Genomic DNA, 23,793 nt, shown 5'->3' on the forward strand with positions numbered 1-23,793 from the left:
ACGCCAACACAGTTTTTCATTTTTATATGTTTCACATTTCATATGTCAGGTAAACTTTCCTGGCAGTATCCAGCCACTGCCATGAAATCCTGTGCCCGGGTACTCTAAGACGTTGTATTTTTGACATGTATTAGCACAATTACCTTAGCTGATAATCTAAAGATAACATCAAGTCACAGTTATCAGACACTGAGCTTCATCCTTAGTAGTACTCACAGAGCTAGGCCTACACTTGTCATGTGGAATCTAAGCAGCCTGCAATAATCTTCAACAGCATATAAAACACAACAAAAAATCACTGTATTACTATCACTGTTATGAAATTACCATTTTGTATGTTTTGTATGTATTAGATTTTTCTACTGATCATTCAGTGAACTCAATTACAAATGTTACATGGCAGGCAACACTGAGGTAACACCAACCAATCTCAATTTTCTTATATACTAACAGTTGTCCGATATTAAATTACAAGTTCTGATGTGCACAACTATTGTTTAAGACACACACACTTGTATGGAGTCTAAAATTCTATATTCACCAAAATGGACTAGAAAATTTCGAAAACAATGGGAAGAAAAAAAGGGAAAGAGAAGGATTGTTATTTTTCAAGTTTAAAGTATTTCAGATAACCTTAGCAGGAAAACAGAAAATAAACACTTAAATATCCTTTACAAATTAACTAAAATGTGACATCAGCTGGTATAACTGACCTGCATGGTTAACTCTCAGACAGAAACTCACCTAGAGCATAGTTCATCCCCTTACATCATAAGCCTGACACCAGCTCTCCACCACACCAATTCCCATCTCCAAAACAGAACTCCACACCTGAATGGTCTTGCTTAACTGGAGCTCCCCTAATTAATATAAGGACAAGGTATTTATCTCCTTTTCCACTTGCAGGATTCAGACGATAAACAAGACACTGCTTTTCTCAGAAAGTTCTAATCATGGGATTGGGACATAAAACTGATGTTGCTTTGGTTAGAATACTTTTAATTGTGTTAAATGTAGATACAAACCATATGGGTATGATTCCTTGCATGTATTTTAATGACTCTGCGTGCCTGCATAAAATCTTTAATAAAGAGAATTTAAACAACTCATTATGGTATCAGGAGAGAAACGGATTGATCTTAAATCACGGAAGGCTCCTATACACATTTTTGTTTCATTTAAGCAGCCTGGGGGAACAGAGGGAAGCTATTATAAAAATGAGAAAAATTTTACTGTACCTCAACACTCCCTCATGTCACTTAATGCCTGTTTTACATCTTCATTCAATACACCAAGCTGAATATTTTTTATCAGTTGATGGTTGCTGCAACACTTGAGAACATTTGAGAACTCTGAGCTCACTCTGAATTTCAAGCAAAACCAGAAATTAACAAATCATTTTTGTCAAGTTGACTAAAAACACAACTCTTGAATCCCTGGAGTTCATGTTCCATTTAGTTCACCTTTTGGGGTTTTTTTTGATTAGTGATATCATACTAGATAATATCCTTTTATTCAGTTATTTTAAAATTTCCTTGGCTCAAAATATTAGTCTAGCCTTTCCCTTTTGGATTTATTCTCTGTGTATATCAATTAGTATTGGGGGATGTAATAGAAGACATTTCAAAACAACAGGAGGTTTCATGACTAAAATGACTGCAATGAATCAAGCAAAGCTATTTTCAAAGCCTTCCTTCTCCACAAGATTACCAATTATAATTTTCTGTGCATTCGGTCCTCATATTTCAAGGATTTCCGTGCAAATTTTTCCATAATTAATTGACTGGTTAACAGACAATCCAAATTTCCTTACCAGATAATATGATTCTGCCCCTCTACTCAGCCCTGTTGAGACATAACTGGGGAGCTCTGAGCAGGTCTGGATTCCCTTCTCACATGACATAATGAAGCCCAGTAAAGGGACATAAAGGAGAGGCTAAATGGAGAGGCTGAGAGTGCTGGGACTATTTCAGCCTGAAAAGAGAAGGCTCAGAGGTGCCTTATCAGAACATACAACTCCCTCACTGGTGGCAATGTAGAGAAGACCCAGCCAGACTCTTAGTGGTGCCCAGTGACAGGGTAAGAGCAAACAGATAAAAACTAAATAGGAGAATTATCACTTAAACATAGGAAAAAACTTGGTCCCCTTTATAATAAGGGAATAGCAGTATTTCCCCACCTTACCATCAGTCACATCTTGCAATCTCTTACTGGTATATATATTGTTTAAATGACTCAGGAAAGTGATTTTAGGGTCACACTGAGAACAGTATGGCAAGCAGTATGTAGTTTACTCTGTGGTTTATATTAATTTTACTAATGAAGCAATCTATTGGAATCTACCAGAATTATGGATCAGCTTCTACTTAAAGAAATTATAATGACAGCAAAGCCACTAACCACAGTAGTGTAACAGCACTCATGTTAATGGGTTTTTTTATTAATAACATTTATTGAAAAGTTAAGTAAGGCAAAACAAATATGGTCTTGCAAGGAAACAAGAAACAACATGAATAAGTCATATTATTTATGAGGCTCATTATGGGATGGGAGGGTGAAAAGAGAGGCATAGGGTGGAGAGAGAGAGAAAGAATGACCTGAAATAGTTTCTTCTCTCAAAAAATGCCACTCTAAGTAATGCATAACCATTCTCTTTTACTGCATTTACATGCTCACCTTCCCTACTACATCATCTCAGGTGGCTCCCCCTCTACAGAAATTTTTGGGGACTAAATACGACTCTATTCTAAATTTTTTTAACAGACTACCATAGTACAATTGTGATTTGTTCACATTTTCAGACTGCATCTCAGCAAAACTCCTTCAAAAAATCTTTTTTCAGAATGACCACGTGGTGATATTCTTGGAACACTAAACAGAGTGGAACATTCTTGGAACACTCATCATGTAGCCATGTACTTTGTAACCATGCAGTTAGCTATTACATAATTATGCTATGTTACTTCATGTTTTAAACCTTTCTGATATGCTTTTAGTAAGTCTTTCCTAATTCTGGTCGTTAGGCCTAATGGTTTGATACATGAATTACAATACTTATTGAGAAGAATTTGACCAGAGAAGAGGGTCATGTCTTAGGAAGGAGACTTATGTAGGCCAAAAAGACTTGAATTCCTTCAACTCACTCTGAAAGTACTTTTTGCTTCCAGTGTTTTGCAAATGTTTGGCCATGATCTCCCATTTGTCCTAGCATTGCCATTTCCTTACAAACTGGCACTACAACATAAAAAAAAAAGTCAGTAGTGTGGAATCAGAACAGCAATCAGTAACAAGTAAAAGCACCACAACTGTGTATGTACATGAGTGAGAGCATTCTTGTTTAAAACTGGTAAATGGCACAAATATTTGGCTTCTTCCCCAGCTGTTCCTGAAACAGTGTTTCTCTACAAGATCTTTATCAGAGAGTCCTGTAAATTGCAATGTTTTGAAGATAAGGAAATGCACTCTCATGGATATACATTCGTTATGCTCAGTCAAGGGAAAAGAATTCTTTAGTTAGAGAGATCCTTCCTTACACAGCATTCTTTAAATACTGACAGTACCAATCACCTTGAAGAGAGACGATACAGTTTTAAAGAAGGCACAAAAATGTCTTTCTGTGAAGTTGATACTAACACAGTGCCCTGGATTCGATGACTCTAAACTTGTGCAGTATGTCCCAATATCAGCAAGGCTCTTACAAACCTGTCCTTTTTAGGGGGCAGGGGGTGGGAGTTAAACAAGTAAATCCAGCAAAATAGTTTGTAGTTTTAGGTTTTCAGATCACTTCAGTTCAATCCGGCTCTCATGTGTCTAACTCTACCTTGCTGCAGTTTCTTCTCTTACAAAAGAACTTTACTTCCTTAATACATTCTTCTGGGGCGTTACTCTCTAGCCCCTCCAAATGAACAAGGGCCTATAACAGGACTATGTTCTTTGAGTGAAAAAACATATTTAAACTCACTTGCAATAGTCAGTAATAGTGTTGCTTCAAAATGGAATGACCTAAACACAAACTTCCTCAAGCAAGCATTTTTCACCAATTCATTTTCGTCTGTAGACAGTTTCCATTGTCAACAGAAATGGATGCAATGGATGTCTACTGCACTAGTGGAGATTATATCAGTGATACATTCCAAAGCCACCCACAGAATGAAGTTTGCAGAATTAGTATCAGTGATGAAAAAGTCCAGGATAAGCACAACCTACTGCTGTAGCTTCCAGATGCAAAATTCCATGGAGACCTAACTATTTCAAATGAGCAAAGAATGAACAACTTTAAAATAAAGCTAAGATTTTAAATTGAATAAGGAAAGCGAAGAAGCTGGGGGAGGATCGGTCCTATTAAAAGGTCCATAAATACTCTGCAAAGCACCAAAATACCATGAAACCAATACTTTCAGGAATTTCATTCCAGTGCCAAGAAACAGAATGTACTCACTGTGACTAGTACATTAAAATACTGAAAATAAATTCTAACAGATTAAAAGGATCTTGTAGCAAGTGCAAGGTATAGTTAAATCATGCCAAACTTAATCAAGCTTAAGAGCAGGACAGTCTTTTCCCATTACTAACAAGAATGTAAGATAGATAAAGTAGACTGGGAAACTGGAATTTACGGTCAGTACAAGTAATACAATATTTTCCACAAATATGTTTTTAATTAAAAATTAAGAGAGACTTTTTACTGAAGCAACTTGCTACATGTTCTTAAGTCTGATCTTGTGTTGTCTCCCACACATACAGCTCCAGCAAAATGTTATTAAATGGGGTGAAACCAGAATATAGTTCTACATGAAAAATAAAATCCATGATTTACATGTTTACATTTTACGTGGATACATGAAAATATTTTTAAATCTTGATCACTTAATCCTGTGCTTTGGGGTCAGTAAATACCGCTCACCCCTGCCAATCTGCTGTCCAGTTATACGTGAAAATTGTTGTTCCGCAAGGGTAAAGCAAGTGACGGAAAAATTGCACATTGCTTTTCAGGCTTCAGCCAAGCTTTTAAAACACATGGTCAAACACGTTGCCATGGAAATGTTCTGCAAATGTATGTAGAATTTCTTAAGATGGAGCTGAATATCCCTTTTTAAAATAAATTTCTCCTACAATTTTAAATATAATTGCTCTATTATGTATTCAAGAGAATACATCAGCCATTATCTAACGTTTATAACACCTGAAGTGGTAACAGTATCTCCAAATCCATTTTGTGTTCCATATATGAAATTAGGCCACTATCTTCCTATGTAAAATACCCATATACTTGTTTTCTTTTATGTGAAGAAAACAAGACTTTCCTATACATCATCACAACACACTAGCAGATCTACAAGTATTAGTCTTGCAATAAAGTTGACAACAGTTACAAAAAAAAAAAAAAAAGAGACTGCTTCAGTAAAATTAATGGTTTTTAACATTTTAACAACATTCTAAATTTTTAAGATATTCATCTTCCCTTTTACAACCATTAGTATTAGTATGCGTCACTGAGTGTAATAATTAAAAAGAGGAGAGTTATCTTGCCAAACTTTCACTGTTACGTTCCGTGAGCTATTTTTAAAACTGATTTGAAATGAAGCAAAAAGAAAAAGAATCTACTGCTGCAAAATGAAGCAAGATCTGTGCCTGCAGAATAGCTCCATCCTGTTACACAACGTGATACGTTGTTTTAAATAACCTGGCACTGTAGGTAAACAGTTGCCTTATACTGCATTTCATATGACAAAGAAACACAATCACAATAGCTTTTGTGTCTCATGTAAAGATAAAGCAAAATAAAAATGCAAAACAATCTAGTCCTTTTACTTTACAGCAAAGGTATAACCTTTCACCATTAATTAGTTAAAAGAAAACATATTTACAATAAAACAGGTTGAAAATATGTATAGAATAACCTTACATTGTTCAAATGAAAATTAACAACACATTAGAATTCCAAGATATACGTTACTCTGCTTATGTAAACAGTCTACCCTATAAATCCTGTAGCAAATCCAACATGAAGCAATTACACAGACAAAGAGATTGCAAATGACCTAAAGCTGTAAAACAAACCCTGTGTTAGAAATATTAGTATAAACTATGAGGTCATACCTGATGACTTAGGGACTGTAATGTCTCACCGGTTCCAAGCTGCATGACCTTTCTATTTCCAGAGACCCCCAAAAATTGCATTTCCTGTCTTATCAAAGTACATCACAGACCTATCTATCTTTCAAAATCTTCTGGGCTAGTGAAGAAAGCATTACCAGCCATTCTGTCCATCAGTAAGTGCTGGAGTCATTACCCTGAAGATATCAGATCTTAAATATAGTTTCCTCCGTGCGATTACAGACATCCAGCAGTCGAGGAGGCTGACACAGCTATATCACTGATGCTGCTAATGCCATCTGAAAACAGTAAGCTTACTGCTTAAAGCAATCCTGCATCGTCCAAACAGAACAAGCCACATCCTTCAACTCCTCACTTGCGTTTTTTATAAAACCTAGTACTGCCATTATAGATTTTGTTTTCATCTCTGGTCAGCTAAAGGAGAAATCAGATATTATGCAACCAGCTTTGCATTAACGAAAGAAAAACGGCAGATGAAGTGACATATCGAGGTTATCAAATTTTGCTTGCATGACCACTCCTCAGCAAGCACAGTCACCATTCACAAGAAGCATCACAATCTGATCTAAAGGAAAATCACCAGAAATAAATTATAAACAATTCACAGGCAGCAAGGTATTTTGATACCTCTGTGATACTGAAACAGCTATTTTTATGAAGCCTTATGAATCCTAGTCCCTATTAAATTAAAAGCATCTCTTGCCTAGTATTTAGTGCCTATTTTTAATAAATTGCATGATCACTGCATTGTTTCCATTACTCCCTGCTAGCAGCCAGAAAACAGCATGACTTGAAAATGTGCCAGTATTATGACAGCAAAAATGTGGTTTGATATCAAACAAAACAATCATGCATGAATTTTTTCTGATATGAGAGACCTTTCAAGCTAACAATGTACAGTAACCTCCCTAATAATTTTTAAATTATTAAGACTACAAAGTAATAACTGAACTTTTTATTAAAACATATGTTTTATACAAAGTGAAACTGCCAAGTGAAATTTATTATTATAAACCATTATTTATATTTACTGTTTCTAGTATTATGGCAACAAACATGCAAACAAAAAAAAAACCCACTTCACAGAACTAAGATGAAACAGTGCCACCAAACTGGTAAAAGTATCATTTAGTAATTTCTCTGAATTTCAGACCCACAGAACAATTATTTGTGTTCACATAGTGAGAAAGTCATTTTGAGTCATTCAGTCCTCTAAACACATAGGAGCTTTCTCTGAACACATATTGAAACACTTTGCTACCAATTGATTTGACAAATAAAACTTGAAAGAAAAAACTCTTCCTTAATTTAACTTCAGCTTGCTTCAAATATTATTCAAATGAATTTGGATGTCCTTCTTTACTTCAAAATATAAGCAGAAGCTGAAAATAGAAGTAAGTGGTTCTAAATTAATTCACCCAGATCCTATCCTGTTAGTTTAACATTATTATTATTATTATACAGTTGTAGTAATCACTCCTTTGTGTAACTACAGTGTCAATCAAATTTAACTTCTAGTCATTCACATTATGGCACTGATAAAAGCAAACTGGTCTCATCCATGAATACCACATATTTCCCTTTAGAGGGAGAAGCTCCCTGCTATCAGTTTTAACTGGGTTCACTTTATACAGTGTGCAACTGCCTCAACATAAGGATGCTACATCTCCAGGGAAAGGGAACTGTCAGCCACGCATTGGTACAGGGTCTGCAGTGAAGTGTCCAGCAGCCTGGCAGAGCCAGTCAGTGAAGCTTTGACGTGCAGCAGAGAACTAGATAAGGCCCGATTTCATGCTGCTTTTTATATTTTCTGAGAGTTAATCCTGATGTCCAACAACCTGATACTGTCTTTATACTGCTGCTAGCAGTGGCAGTCCGGGAGCCACTTCTGAACATTGTGAATGTTCTTGAAAGCTGCCACTTTTCAGCTTGTTCCAGATTAACTCATGAATTCACTTTCAACCCAGAAAATATTATTAAATCTATGCACACAAAAATAAATGCATATGCACAAGGAGACAAAAGGCCCTTCAAAAAACAAACAAGTGAAAAGGAGAAAACAGCTTTCCCTGCACCAGTATGGAATAGGAATATCTCCAAAGATAATATTTTTATTTCCAAAGGTAATTTACAAAAATAATAATAACACACCAGCACTAAACATTAAGTTACTTACTCCTGTACGAACCCGGAGTACATTATGACCAGTATCTACTTACAACTACAAAAGGGAGTACAACCCCACATCTCTGAGTTGCTGGCAACCACTTCCAAGTCCCCAGAAGCCACTTGCTAGGATACGAAGGCCAGTAAGATGGTAAGAAGTGATATAAAAAATTTTGGTTGCCAAGCCACCTTTTATAAATACTATGTAGGCTCTCCCTGTGCAAATCTTGTACTGCATGATGATCTCCACTCAATGAGTGAAAAACACACAGCTAGGGGCTATACCCACAGCTGTCAAACACATCACTTAGGGGGTTCTGCTCACAAAGAGTACATGGTATCTCCTCCAGCTGGACATTTGAAGAATTCAAAAACTAGCAAAACACAAGGTAGAAGACTATTTTCCTGATTTTGGTTAAGATCTCAGTACAAATTATAAATGCACTCAGAAATATAATATTTCTTTGAGCACATCATCCCAGCTAATGGAATACTTTCATTGAACTTATTCCATGCTTTTCCTTATGTCAATACAATTACTTTTTTGCAAAAGTGAAAATTGTAACATTTCATTATGTTTCATTATGTTAAAGCAGAGGGAGGGTATAAATACAGTACCATTTTTAAAAGTATAGATATTTACTCTGAGATGTTAAAGCAAAAATCTTGTAACCCATCCCCTTTAGATTATCAACAAGTACCACTTTATGCCATACAAAAAATTACTCACAAATATAGTTTGCTTTTATTTAATTTTTCTTCACAGGGCAAAAAGAATAAAAGAGATAAAAGCAAATTCATTTCCTGTGAATTATGCAAGGTGAAATAATGGTCACTTTGAATCCATCACAAATCAGCTTCATATCAAATAGAGCTGACCTAAGCAGTGAGGGAGCAAGCAACAGTAGCTCTGTCACTCAGCTTTTTAAATTAAGTCATGTTTGCTAGTACTAATGATCACGCCAGAGAACATTTGAGATTAGTGCAAGATATTGGAGACTGTAAAATGTGAAATTATGTAGTGCTGTACCAAAAGAGCTGGAAGAACAATACTTATGCATAGTCCTCATTTTGAGGGATCAATTTTACTAGATATTTTAATAAATGACCAGAATATAAGTAGTATGAATTATAGCCAAAAAATCACAGTTTGAATTTGTTCAAAAAATTTCTGCTATTGGAAAGCACTGCTAATATATGAGGAATGGAACAGTATCTGGAAGACATGGATTACCTCTAGGACCACAAGAGTAAAACTGAGGTAAAATTTAATAGTGCAAAATGCAAACATGTGAACTTGCTGATTATTAAGTTTCTACCGAAAATTGAAACCTCAACAGCTGAAAATTACAGTGGATGAAACTGTGGGTACAAAGCAGATCACAAGTCATTATGAGCTACCAAAATGATGTCCCTATGGAGATGAAATGAAACTTTAAATTTATCATTTAGTATATTTCTAGTACATAGACATCAACATTAATGCAAGAATAAACTCTACAAAAATTTTATTGTTCTTGATTCTAATAATTTATTGTCTAAAAAGGCAATTGAAACCGGAAGAGAAAGACTTCTACGATGGTCAGGGAAATTTTGAGAAGAAACTGAAAACATTTGCTTTATTTAGCTTAACAAATGAAAGACTAAAAGGGAGATCAAAGGTGTGTCAAGAAAGAAATACCAAGGAAAAAGAAACTCAAGTACAAATTTGTAACAAGCACAAATCCACACAATGTCATCAGTAATTTGGGGTTTTAACTATCAGGGGCCGAAGGCCTGCAAGAGCAAACAAAAGTGTATCTTGCACACCTTTATTTCTACAAGACATGAAAGCACTGACAAATGAAGAAAAATGCAGAAATTTAAGTTACAGCAGAATTGGTATCGAGAACAGGACCTAAGGAAAATCAGTAGGTTGCCATGAGGCTCAACACTGATTGGAAATTGGTTTAGAAACCTGGAATTAAAATAAAATAAAATAAACCAAAATAAACCAAAATAAAATTATAACAGTTGGTTTCTCATGTACTAAAACCACCAAACTTTCATCTCGGTACATAGAATGGTATTAACAATACAAAAATGTAAGCAATTTCTCTTAACCAAAATAAATTAAAAATTCCAAGTTTTAGCTTATTGCTCAGATCAGGTAAAAATTCTATCTTTGTAGTTGAATGGAGTAAACTGAAAAGTAATTAATGATAGCCCATTCTCCCTTAATCCTGATGAGAGGACTATTTCTATTACCTTTCTTTAGTCTACATGTTTCTCTCTTATTCAATTCTCCCATTATATTACTGGGGTTTGGATAAAGTATCAATATCCTTCTTTAGGCAAAAAGGAAAATCAATAAGAAATTGAAGTTTATTTTTATTAACGCAGTTAAAACTTGTTATATTTTATGGACATCTCAAATGAGGTACTGTCCAAAGACTCTCCTGGGATTATGTCAGCAGGCATTATATAAGTCTAATCAGCTCATCTGTGGATAACCATGACTGTGGTTAACAGAAACTCAAAACATTTATGAAACAAAACAAGAAACAAGTAGAGGCAGACCTGAACCATAGATGCATAGCCAAAACTTGCAAATTAACTGCCTGGTTCCAATTCTGCCTGGCAGAAAATGCAGCTGCATTAAAAGCTACCTTCCCAAACATCCCACTGGTAGCGTGGCTGAATTCTAAATTTAAAAATCAAGCCTGTATCTCAGGCCAGTTCCTGATGATCCAGATCACTACACTACATATTATTAACAAATAAGAACAAATTTATAATAAACAGTTTCAAAACAAGATTTCTTTCCAATATTTTACCTTCAAAAACTATTTTTAAATGTCTGGCATCCCATGTCCCAGAAGATAATGTAGGAGAAGGCTGACATCCCCTTTATCTCAGACTGCTGAGGAGCAATGCTATACTTACAATGTATATAACAGATGGTTGCTTGCACTTGTTCTTGGAAAAACACAGAAAATAAAGAATACAAGATCTCCTCAAAGCTTGCAATCATACATTTATTTTCTAAGCAAAATTATATTTGTATGAATTGTGCATTCTAAAAAATGATCTATAAATCAGACTGAAACGGCAAATTTTAAATGTGTGAATAGAAGGTGAATAGGTTCTATCTAAAATAATCATGCCTTCCTTTCCTGCTTTAAAACAAAGCAAAGCTTTCCACCTTTTTAAGCTTTCCACCTTATCAAGCATCTCACCAGTATGGTAACTTGTGCCATAGCCTGGGAAAACCTTTCTACTTTTATTAACTGACTAAGGACATGGCTGACTAAGGGCTTACTTGCAGCAGCTGGGGATGCTAGAATTGATTATAGGAAAACACTTTCCCTTCCTCAAAAAGGTGATGATGGGATTTGGACTGAATGTTGTATAGCACAGGAGAAATTTACTTTCCTGATAACAAAGAAATACCAATTTAATCAAAAAGGCTGGAACTCATTAGCAAAGCAAGTTCTAACAGCCTTCCCACAGAAGGAGCAGCAGGACAAGCGATGTTGCTCTGGGTGTCTCCCAAATATTACACAATACTGAAGTTGCAGCCTAGTTATATTGCACACCTCAATATTGACCCTTTTCCATCTTCCCCTTGTCCCTGAAGAGGAAGAAAAACTCCTTTTGCTTAAGAAAAAATTGTCAGCTCACTAATCCTAGCTCCTTATCTGCCTCAGAATAGATCTGACTTTTCTAAATATTTTGCATTAAAAAGTTCTCTTTCAAAGAAGAGAAATGTTAAATTTTGACATATAATTACCATTATCCTCTCTGCTAGCAGAAAATGATGGCAAAATGCCAACTTGCTTGTCTGCCACAGATAAGACATTTCCAAGCTTCCATCCTTCCCTTCAGAGAAAACAGAAGGGGAAGACCAGCCAGGAGAGAGCCTACCCTGTCAGCTGATCCTCTAAGAAATAAAATTAATATTCTCCTAGCAGAAATCATTTTCCTCTGAGCCTGAGGTAAATGATATGCCTTACCATATGTTATGATGGTCCTTTCAAGAATGACAAATTTGATGAATTTTTCCTGGATGGTCTTTCTCTCATCCAATCTCTTCTCATCACCTCCAGCTTCTGCTGCAGGCAAACTCTCAACAGGCATAAATCAGCATAGCATCACCAAATTATATAACTTCTATCCACTGGGGATTTAGCCCCTTCTATTTCAGACTTAGCAAAAAGGAAAGTGCTTGTGCATTCTTCAATAATCTTTTTGATCTGTGTACAGCTTTAGAGAATTTCCCTGACACACTGCTGAGCTGCAACAGCAGTACACCCATCGTGAGCAGAGAACCAGACATTTTTCTCAAAGGAAGAGCACTATAAAGGTTATGTCCAATTACAACGCACTCAGAAATAGCTCTAAATAAGAAAAAAACCTCTGCTTCAGTTCAAACAAGGGGGGGAAAGGCACAGAACAGGTTCAGTCAAGTTTCTTCACTGTTTATAAAAATACTGGCATACTTTGAATACAAACTCAGTTTTGCACTCCTAGTTAGTTCGCCTATACTTGCAGGCAATCAAAATGTCTGAATATCTTTGCCAAACCCCAGATACCAGATTATTTGCACATCATTTGTACATCATGGTCCTTTGGAAGTTTTACCAATAAAATATAGATACAGATATTTTAAAAATCCATCTATTAACACACAGATTTCAAATTTTCTCATTTGCTGTAAAATAAGCTGATTCTAAAGAGAATGACAATAAATGAGATTGATTTTAGCCAATATTCCTCAGTCAAAGCTCATCCAAAAAGAAATCTGCTGGATATATCAGTTAGCCCCAAAAATTCCTGGGTGTTCAAACTGTTTATTTCAGCCACATAAAACAAGTGGGCTTGTATGCTTAAATATTAGAGCACAAACCTTATATTGTGCCTATGCAAAACACCCTTTGGAACCTTAAAAAAACTATAATGTGAGATGAGAATTGCAAGGACTGGAAGGCAAGGTCACTGCTTTGAAATAAGGCAATGGGAGAAAGGAGCAATTACTAGAGTATAATTTAGGATTAGGTTAGTCCTAACAAAAGCCATACAACAAGAAGAATGCAAGACAGTAAAAAATGCTTTATAAATGGAATTTATCACATAAATATGTAATATATCAGAAAGATTAGTACCTAATTTTATCACACTTACAGCAACCAAAAAAACAAAAAGAAAAAAATTTATCAAGTAGTTTATTCCAAAATCAATTCCAAAATGTGAGCTCTGAAACAAACATTTGCTTTCTTGAAAAGTTAACAAAGGATTTCCCACGGAGATTAAACAAGCTAAGATTAACTGCACCAGCTCTATCTTGCCATCTTTTCTCCACGAGGGAACACAGAAAAGCTAGTCAAGCAGCACACACTCCACTAACAGCTAAACTTCTTATTCATGATGGTGCAAGGTAAGGCATCCACAGCCTAAGCAGGCATGGGCTGGGGACAGCCCTCCTCCGGCTTATACAAGAATAAAGAAAGGAGAGAAGAAAGAAAAGCCTCCTCCCCCCCCCCCCCCCCCCCAAACTAGAAGCAGGCTATAAAGCTGATGTCGGGATATTCTGAAATAAATTACAAAATCAGAGATACAAACTATCTAAATAAGACAAATTCGTAGATATTTTTGGATAAAAATGGGTGAAAAGGTATGATTTCCTGGGTAAATTCAAAATACTTTAAAAATGTAATTGCCCATATGGGGTTTTTTTTCTTTGATATTTAAAACAGAATTTTACACTCAATAACACAAGGGCATAGATAAAAATGTTAAGATCTCAAGAAAAAAAAATAGCCAATGATGGCTTCAAAGATAGAAAACTGGGACAAAATGCCCATTGGAACATACAGAGTCTCCCACAGGAGCTTAAAAAGTCAGACATTGCCTGCTTTTATATTTAAACTGCCTTTCAGCTACCTACTTCAGTAGAAGACACTTGCAAAAGTGTAAAGGTGTAAAGGACAATGAAAGATAAAAGAACACTAAAATGAAGAATATGTAATACTTAGATGCATTGTCATCATGGAGACCTTCCTGGTTTTGAAGGGGAGTTGGTGGTCTCATATTTGCTTGTCTTATGATGATAAGCAACAGTTAAAACAAAACAAAAAGGTCCACTCCTGTGAACAGTAGTCATTTCCTTTTCAGTGTATATCTACACACTACACATAAAGACATGAGGAAAGTGTATCACTTGTCATCCTAAACTATCACATGAACCTGGACAGCCTAAAAGATTTTTTGTGCATTACACACAAAAATAGAGCTATTTTTTGACAGTCTAAAACCTAAATGATCAGTTCTATCATGACTAAATATATCCAGGCTAATAAACCTTCCCCTTTGTCCTGAAAGAGAAAGTCAGCAGCAGCCAATTTCACCTTTTTTCTTTCCTCTCCCTCCATCAGGAAGAAAAACAGTGCTGCGACCAGCCCCCCTGAGAGTGAGGATGGCAGACACAAGGTTCCCAACTGAGACAATTCTTTCCTGCACTCACCTGCACCCCATGAACACCAGTGGAACCACCACACACCCACCACCAGCACAGCCCTATTTCAGGCCTTCCTGCTCTTCTAGAGACTTACTGTTTTCAAAGTTGATGAGAAAAAAAGCCAGATGAGCCTGGAAGTAAATCCAAGGCTAGGTGAGAGAGAAAATCCCCCCTACTCTAAACCGTTTCTTAAGATTCCTTTTAGGTTACAGCTGTGAGCCATTTCCACAGAAATTTCAGAGAAAAGGGTAACTATAAGGCAAGGGAATTCTCCTCACAAAACAGCTGTCCAGCAGTCTCCTCATACTCCTCAGAAGCTACAAGGCTTCAGTCTGTGCTATCTCCAGTGTTCTGAAAGACATCACATATGTTCTTGAATTAAAACCCAGTCACTGGGTTCTCAGACCAGACTCGAGAACAAAATGAAGGCCTGTAGAAACATTGAAGTATTGACAAAAAGATTTGGAAAAAATGTTTCCGAATTTGATACAAAAATGTTGTGCTACTTCCTCTTTGTAGAGGAAATTTGACATTTAATACCATGAAATTCATGAGAGGATATGGTTAAAAACTGACTTTGAAATATGTCACCTGTAGAACAGTCTCACACAGGAAACAAGGCTACCTTTGCTATGGTGCTTTCAAAACTCAGCTGGATAAAATGCTGTAAATCTCCTGCACAAAGTCACTTTCTGTTATCAATGCACTAAAAAACTCTACTTAGTGTCACATTTCATGGCTTGTTTAGCTGTACCATGCCATACAGTGAAGCCACAAATATCACGTAACTTAAATACCTCATACGAATATGACACCACATCCTTCTACGTCAGCATATTCTGTGATTTTGTGATCACTGTTAATGACACCAACCCAGAAAACTCTTTAAGTTGTTTTTGTCCTTCGATTGGCTTAAGATGAAAAGTCTTTTAGGTAAAAAGAATAAATGTAGTTTACTGTGAAAAAACTTGTAGGACACTAATGCAAGTTTTAACTGCCAGCTGCTTGTGATTTTGTAATGAGGTAACACCATGGAGACATTAGTTGCAGTAGCACTGCATATTGTAATTATCAAGACTGATTTCAGTTATTTATATTCTAACAGATGACCTCCAAGTTCTGGATTCACTTCTATTATGTAAAAACAAAAAGTAGTGAAATGTTACAGAACATATTCACTAATTTGAAAATTTTCAGATAAATTACTAAAAGTTAGGATTTTTTTAGAAGTGAAGCAGAAGATATTAAAAAAAATACCTGAAGACTTGAATCAATTTTAAATAACTGGAATTCTGACTTCATTAGGTACACGTAAGGAATAATATCTTTGTTAGTTCCCCCCAAATCTATTTTTCAGTTAGTCTTTGACTGCCTTTCAAGGTAATATATTACACAAAAAAATCTGCCTCAAATATAATCCAAGAACATCTGTGTTATTTCAATAGTCTGGCTATTCTCAAATTCCTATGCAGTACTTATTTTTTATAGTACTACCATTACACATAATGATTCTTCTTCAAGTCACCAACCCAATTTTTGTTTTAAGGATGAATTCTACATTTAGCATGTTCTGTTGTGTGCCAGCTTAAAGGAGAAAAGTATGCAAAAGGAGAACCATGAAAAGAAATTCAAATGTGGCACCTGACACACACTACTAGTAAAAGCTTTGAATATTTCAACTATCTAGAGTATTTTGCTATTGCTGGCCAGAGACAATGTAAATCTCAAATGCAGCCTTCTTCCTACCCTAGAAAGAAAACAAACTTTGAAAAGAAACATGTGGCAGTCAGCACCCACTTAATAGCAAGGTAAACAGAGACTTCTATCTATTACTTCATAAATTCTTCCCATTATTAAAGTCCTTATTCACACAACTCATACAAAAACCAAGTTTACCATAAATCACTTTAAATATTAAAGTTGTAACATGAATCACTATAAATAACTCATCCAAGAAATTAATTAGCAACAAAAGATTACAAAATTCACTCAATGATAGCAGAAGTATTTAAAATAAATGCAATAGAAATAATTCATACTAATGTCAAAGACAGTACTGAGCATTATAAGCCAAGAAAAGCAGTTCAGACCATGTCATAAAAAGAAAATTCTCATAAATGTTTCATTTTTTTAAAATTACTTTCTTACCTCACTTAGCCTCCAGCAGTTGCTAGACCATAGGCTTATCCGTAGTCTATTCTAACTTCAGACTCATTCACTTGCCAAAGAAAAGAAAACTAGGAAAACTAGGGAAACCAAACCAGAGCTTGAATTTAAGGTAGTATTGTATCTGGGCCTGTTGCTTCTTTCTCACCTTGAAAACAAAAAAATGTCTTCCACTATCAGGAAAAAAGAATTAGTCTAACCAGAATAAATTAGTTCTTTATTCAGATGCTCCATGCACTCACTTTATTACCCGCCCCGAGAATACAATGGCTAAAAACACACCATAAGTAAAAGTCTGAATCTCTAATTCCTAGTACCTTCATAATCCATTCCAAGAAAAATGCATTTTACTCTCCCTCACTCACACTCTCAAGCCACTCTACCGGGTTGACATTCCTACATCTAAGCCTATTTTCCAGGTCATCAGTATGACCTTGTGCAAAGCCTTACAACCAGTGGGATTTATAGCTGGATGGCATTATGCCCACATGGAAACTTATACTGTCTATCATTTTTGTACTGGTGAGAGAACCAAAGGCTTTGGGTCTTCTAGAAAGAACCTTTTGACAGTTACAATCTTTGTAGAAACATCATGTGTGTCAATCACAGTGGAAGGTTTGGAGCACTGGGCACTCCACCCAGATGGTGCACAAGGCAATGCCAAAGGCTGACCATCAGCCTCTCCCGTGTTCAGAATGCCAAAAATTCTCATGCTATCAAAGCACAACAGTTCAATCTGCTCACAGAAAACACATAGACAATGCAAGAGAAAGTCTGATTTCTACTCAACTCCACCTCTTTTGCAGTTCCATATTTTGTCCTATATATAACTGCATTTCTCATAAGCCAAGACATAATGAAGTTAGGGCAGCTATCACAAGTACTAAAACAGCAAGTTCTTGGTAAAATTGATTTTTCAAGCAGCTTAAAACATTTGAATTCAACAGTTATCTTCCTGACTTTAATAGCCCAAGTGCAAGGTTTTTCTTAAGAAATACACATATTGTATTTTATATTGTCATCATCAACATGAGCAGGAATAGTTGTATTAAGCACTTCTCATTTGAACCAGTGATACCAGCAAAGCAGTGAAAGGAGCTAAAAGGCGCAAAAAGCGGAAGTCAGAGACAAGGATCTCTCTTCCTTTGTTCCAATTGGGAACCCAGGCTCAGAGGCACCTGGCATCAGCAAGGTTCTGATTTCTGTTCAGGTTCATCCTTTCTTTCCTCCCTAAGCAGAGCTCTCATAGGGGGCTCCTCCTGCTCCTCTCCCAGCAGACCCCCGATATTCAGCACCATGGCTGTACCCAGTCTGTCAAGGTAGTCCATACACTAAAATAATAAATATAGACTGTATTAATTATTCATACAGCCCAGTCTGACACGTTAGATTGAACATCATGGTTATCCTGAAGGTAGAAAATGTTGATTTTTACATAACATTCATTAAATGTAGTGAACTAATGAAAGTATGTTAATTAGGTAATAGACAAAAAGAACTTAGTAGAGACTGGTCACTTTTAATACAGCATTTATTGTACTGCATTAATACCTTGGCTGTAATTTTATGCTTAATGAGCAAAAGGAAAAGCTGATTATTCAGAAAGCAGAAAAAAATATCACATGTGTTACGTGTTGGAAAAATAGCCTCAGGTGACAGAGGAAATACATACCAAAGGAATTGGCACTCTAACAAAGAAAGTATCATTTCAAAACCCATAAACAACATGCTGTCACTGGGAATTTTACATAATCAGATTCTAGGAAGCAATACTTAATTGCTGATGTTAATAAAATGACAAAAATCTGATTTTATTTGCACAAGTTATCTGTTCTCCCTGTACTGTGTAAACATTTTTCCCAGTTTTTCTTACATTCACATTTGCTTTATGGTAATTATTCAGAATAAGGCTTTCATCAAACGCTCTAGTTAGGAGAAAAAAAAATGAGAAGCAAGAATTTATTGATTAAACTCCTACTCACACCAGGCAAATGTTGGTGGGAAATATACATGCATATGTCTGAAAAAAAAAGTCCATGTAATGCTCTACATGTAATTAAAAAATACTCTGGGCTTATGTTAAAACATTTTTTCTCATTCCATATCTTATCTCCCTGCTTTCCACTTGATTTGAAGAGGCTTGATCAAACCTAGAAAGCATCTTGATGTATGTTACTAGAAAGAAAAAAAAATCCAGTTAGTGCTCTCAGTGAAACAAAGGCCTACACTATCTTCAGAAGATGACTGGAATAATGACAGTAACAAAGAGGACAGATGTTGGTGACCTCAAACTACTCAGGATAAAAGCAAACTACTTAAGTTCTTTTTTAAGCTCAGCAGCACAGATTCTGGATATCATTAGGCAGTCATTAAAAAGTGAATCCTAGTATAAAGGACTAAGAAAGACAGATTGAGAAAAGGAACCTCATACTCACAATGAAATTTGGACAGAACTTAGATAAATTCAAAGCAAGTCTTAAGCTTAAACAAAAAGCACACAGCACACAAGCTTATGAACTGAAACAAAACAATGGAGAAAGATCTGCAGTCACCTGGCCTAGAGGCCACTCTGGGTTTTTAAATATTAAAGTTTCATTTAGGGCTAAAATTCTGCCATGAGACACATCAGTCTTCACAGGGCCAGGAAACTTGATGCCTCACCAGAGCCTAATACAAGCCAGAGCCTGAGTTCAGATGTTGCTCTCACCTCATGTCTGTTCACTCAACTTTCTCTGTTTCCTGAAAAAATACATCCAGTGCCACCTAAAAGACAGAGGTGGCCACTGCTTTGTTTTCTAGAAATACTGTAACGCCATACACCCTTGTTTGTTCCCCTGTTACATGGGGGATAGAGGTCTGCTTATCATCTCTACCTGAAAGAATTGAGGGACTTTCTTCCCACACCTCTAGAAAATGGTCCCATTGGGAAGGAGGTGAGAACTGCTTTGTAGCTGCAACTCTCTCCAGGAACAACAGAAACAGGGGGTTATCCTTCTAAAAAAGCAAAAGGAGTTGAAGTCATGTCTCATGTCCTGCTTAATTACATTAATCACTGAACCACTGACACACAGAAAGCTGTGAGCATAGCCACCATTTGCCCACAGAGAAGGCCAGGGAGCTGTGGGAGCAGATCAACACCTAATACCCTTTCAAGGCACCTAACCCAGACCCTCACACTGAGCACCAACACCTGCAGCAAGTTCAGGAGTCTGCACTCAAAATAAGGCTAAGACCTTCACAAATGGCCAGGAAACTTAGAAGCTTTAGTCCTGTCAAGTGTCAGACAACTGGGTAATTTCAGGTGAGCTGGTGCAAAGGCACAGCACTGCATCAGCTGCCAGCCCTGACGCAGCGCGGCTGCACGTGTGTCCTGGTACGCTCCGGCTGATCGGGTGCTCCCCTGGACAGATGTGGCTAGCAGAGGCACAGTGCCATGCTGCTGTGGCAAAACTGCCTCCACTTCTGGATTTATTTTATCTACACAAGGTCAAAAATATGTGAACCAGATTCTCAAATTTTGCCGTAATGCAAAAAGTTTTTCCACATCAAGATGGCAGCCATGCTTCATGCCAGGCCTGAAGAGAACTGCTGGAACCAGCTCAAACTCACAATGAGCCACAAGGTTCACAAACATTATTATCCCTAATGCTCACTGCTTAGCTCTAAGCTCATTAACAACAACTTCTGAGCACTCAGTTGCAAGGTCTTTCACCTCTACCTAGTTATGACCTCTGTGAGAAAATGTGGTCACAAGTAAAGTTCCTTCAAGAACATACCATGCCACTGCCCAGCACTAACAAATACCTACTTAGAGAGGATAACACACTAAGAATGCAGGGCAGACCATATTAACACAAGTTGCACTCAAATTCACAAGAACCAAAACTGCTGTGTAAAGCTTCTTACCCTAAAAATTAACTGAGGTGTCTAAAGAAACAGCTTTTTTTTTGGTTATGATTTGTCCTCCAGAATAATTCACAGCATTGGAACCACAGAGCTTTTTTCAGCAGAATGTTGCAACATTCCCTTTAACACATGAATGGCATCAATTGCAATTAACTCCTCTAGCAAGAGTTCACATATCTCTACTGGCTAAGTATTTCCCTTGGCACATGCACCCTTTCCAGTCCTTCTTCTCCATGCTTCACGTAGTTATCTGCAAGTGATTTACTGTAAGTGAATCCAATTATGCATATAGTTATTTTAAACAAGGGCATTGATTTAATGAAGCTCTGTAGATTCACAAACAACAGAACTTGGACCAATTCCATGGGATGTGTTTCTGAAGTGCATTTTCCATGACATATGGAAAAAGACAATGAGTGACTATTTGACTGCTCAGCAGTGCAAAATAACTTCAAACGATTTTTGTTTTAATTTTCAAAATCACCTTAAACATCAAGAACCCAGGAAATCCAGGACATCAACATCACACAGCATTTTTTCTGGAATAAGTTAAATAGATGCAAGAACAGTGCTGCTCCTGCTTTTGATAGACAATGATGTAACACCACCATTTTTAGGGTGTGAGGAAAACAGACAGTAAGATAATAAACATTCTAATATGCCTTAAAAGTTTTAAATTGTGGCAAATAATCTTTCCATGAAGGATGGGTCATGCCCATTCTGTTCATGTTTTACCACTACCTCTGCTTTGACAGCTAATTGTTTCTAACCGTACTAAGTGCATTTTACAAATCTGAATCATTTAGTCTGTACACCAGTATTTAACTTCTTAAAATTCTTTTTTTGAGTTTGACTTGAAAAAACCTACCCAAGAGAAAGGTGTATTTAAATGTTCCCCAAAAGCTTCATGAAATCCAGACAAGAAAGTGGTCAACAAATTTGTTCATTTAAAAAAAAGAAGAGATGAAGAACATAAAGTTTAAATTGTTTAAGAAGAGACGATAAAAAGGTACCACTTAAACTGAGGGTTGAGGTGAATTATTTAGGATCGTTTAGGAAGGCATAACTCGAATGAACAGGAGGAAGTTTTCCACAGTAAAATGCAAGTTAAACTTGAAGATCCTTTAAAAAACAGGATTATTAATTGAATGAAATTAAAAACCAAACTTTCCAGACACCCAGAAGTGCTAGACTGAAACAATACAAGGTAACAGGCTTTTTCCTAGTACAATTGCTAGAAACAATAACGAAATTATTTGCATTATCAGGAGGTAAATAGCTTTCCTTATCTTAGCCATTTCCAAAATAATGGCTCACAGCTAAATTAGCTTTTAACTGTAAAGGGTAAGAACATTTCTGACCTAAAGGAATCAGGTGCAGAGACCTAATCAAATAATAATCAAGTTCTTTGTTCATTCCTTAGTAGCAGGAGACAACCACATGAGGAGAGAAAAATCTTCTTGATAGGTGACATGACTTAGAAAAACAACCTAATCTTGTCAGCAAGACAAGAAAATTAAAATCATAAAACATTGCTGCAGGGATTTATATGAGGCTTTACAACTTCACAACAAAATTAAGTTTGGAAGTGTTTTTGAATGGACATAACATTTAAAAACAAGGGGATAAAGATACATATTCAGGTGATTATCCGATGTCAATAAAACTCAATGAGCATCAAAATTACTTCAGCAACATTACAAAAATGTCCATCTTCATATCTGGTCATCTAAATTTTATAACGAATTGCTGGGAAATAGGCCCAAAGTTCTGTTACTAGTGTATCAGAACTATTAGTGCTGTGATCCTTCTACCAAAAAAAATTATTACAGCTGTGATATTTGTAACACAGAGACTAAATATAAGTAAGCCTCCAAGCAAAAATACATTATTCAGATGATAAATGTCTTTCACTACATTTTTTGTCATTTATTCTAATAACAGTTGCCCTATTTTCAGAAACTTTATATCATTCAACCTTAAGAAGTATTTTCCAGAGGGAGAAAAAGACTATTAACTCAATTTTCTGATCATAACTAGTTGGAGAAAATTTGTTTTCCTTAAGCGAACATACTCCTTCAGTCGGCGAAGATTCTTTTCCTCTAAAGTCTCGGTACTTCTGCCAGGAAAAAGATCACATCTTCCTTATGAAAATAATAACCAAACCAACATTTCATTCCTATTTTGAAACAATAGTCAATAAGATGGTGTCAAATTATGAACAGCAAAAAAAACCGTATCAGTTAAAAAATAAGCTTATGAACATGTTAAGCACGGAAAACTTTATACTGGTAACTTGGACATGCTGCCCCTTCCTTTCAGTTCAAAATTTGCCTAGAGTCAAAGTAATAAATTTCTGCCATCTAGAAATAGGTTACTGTAACTTAATGTAATTGATAATGCATGGGTGGCATCCCCCTTTTTTGCCAGCAATCTCTGATTATCCCCATTTAGGCCACCCTGAGCATCCCCAGCCCATGATCAAGTTCTTCAAAATATTTACAGTCAACTCTAACTGAAGGCTGCAATCCCTACAAAATCAAGTACATGTAAATCGAGATGGAAGCCTACGAACAGCATGAAGGCTTCACTATGCTCTCCTGATGCAGATCATAAAGTATTTGAGGAAAGAATGTAAAAATAATTGTATCTGGAGAGAAATCTGGTGCTAGAATGAACCCCTACAGTAGATTGGCCAAATCATGCACTATTATGAAATTCTGTGAGTGGTCTTGTTTAACTACTCTAAAAATTATAGTTCTAACATGACATTCCTCATGTAACAAAAACCTGCAAAAAAGAAAATACAGAAAAACTATAAAAAAAACCCAAACAAACACAAAAAACCCCACAACACAAAAAAACCTTACAGATTGATACATATATAAAGCACTCAATCATGCTGCAAGACTTCCGTGAGAGGTTCCACCAATTACTATAGG

At 36.2% G+C, this 23,793-nt stretch overlaps 1 protein-coding gene across 10 annotated transcripts in view; it reads right to left on the reverse strand.

Annotated features, from left to right (window-relative positions):
* The window catches only part of SLC4A10 (solute carrier family 4 member 10), a 154,676-nt gene that overhangs the window by 113,358 nt on the left and 17,525 nt on the right, over positions 1–23,793 (reverse strand). For 9 of the 10 annotated variants that reach the window (XR_007204986.1, XR_007204985.1, XR_007204987.1 and 6 more), the window contains exon 1: positions 6,100–6,501. The exons of the other annotated variant lie outside the window; for it this stretch is intronic. Coding sequence is in view for 6 of the 9 variants with exons in the window: in XM_048310259.1 (XP_048166216.1) it covers positions 6,100–6,180 (81 nt within the window). In the remaining 3 variants the exon portion in view is untranslated. Of the gene's footprint in view, positions 1–6,099; positions 6,502–23,793 lie in introns of those variants that run through there. 10 annotated transcript variants of the gene reach the window in all.

Source organism: Corvus hawaiiensis, chromosome 7, assembly GCF_020740725.1.
Source record: "Corvus hawaiiensis isolate bCorHaw1 chromosome 7, bCorHaw1.pri.cur, whole genome shotgun sequence".
Taxonomy (NCBI): domain Eukaryota; kingdom Metazoa; phylum Chordata; class Aves; order Passeriformes; family Corvidae; genus Corvus; species Corvus hawaiiensis.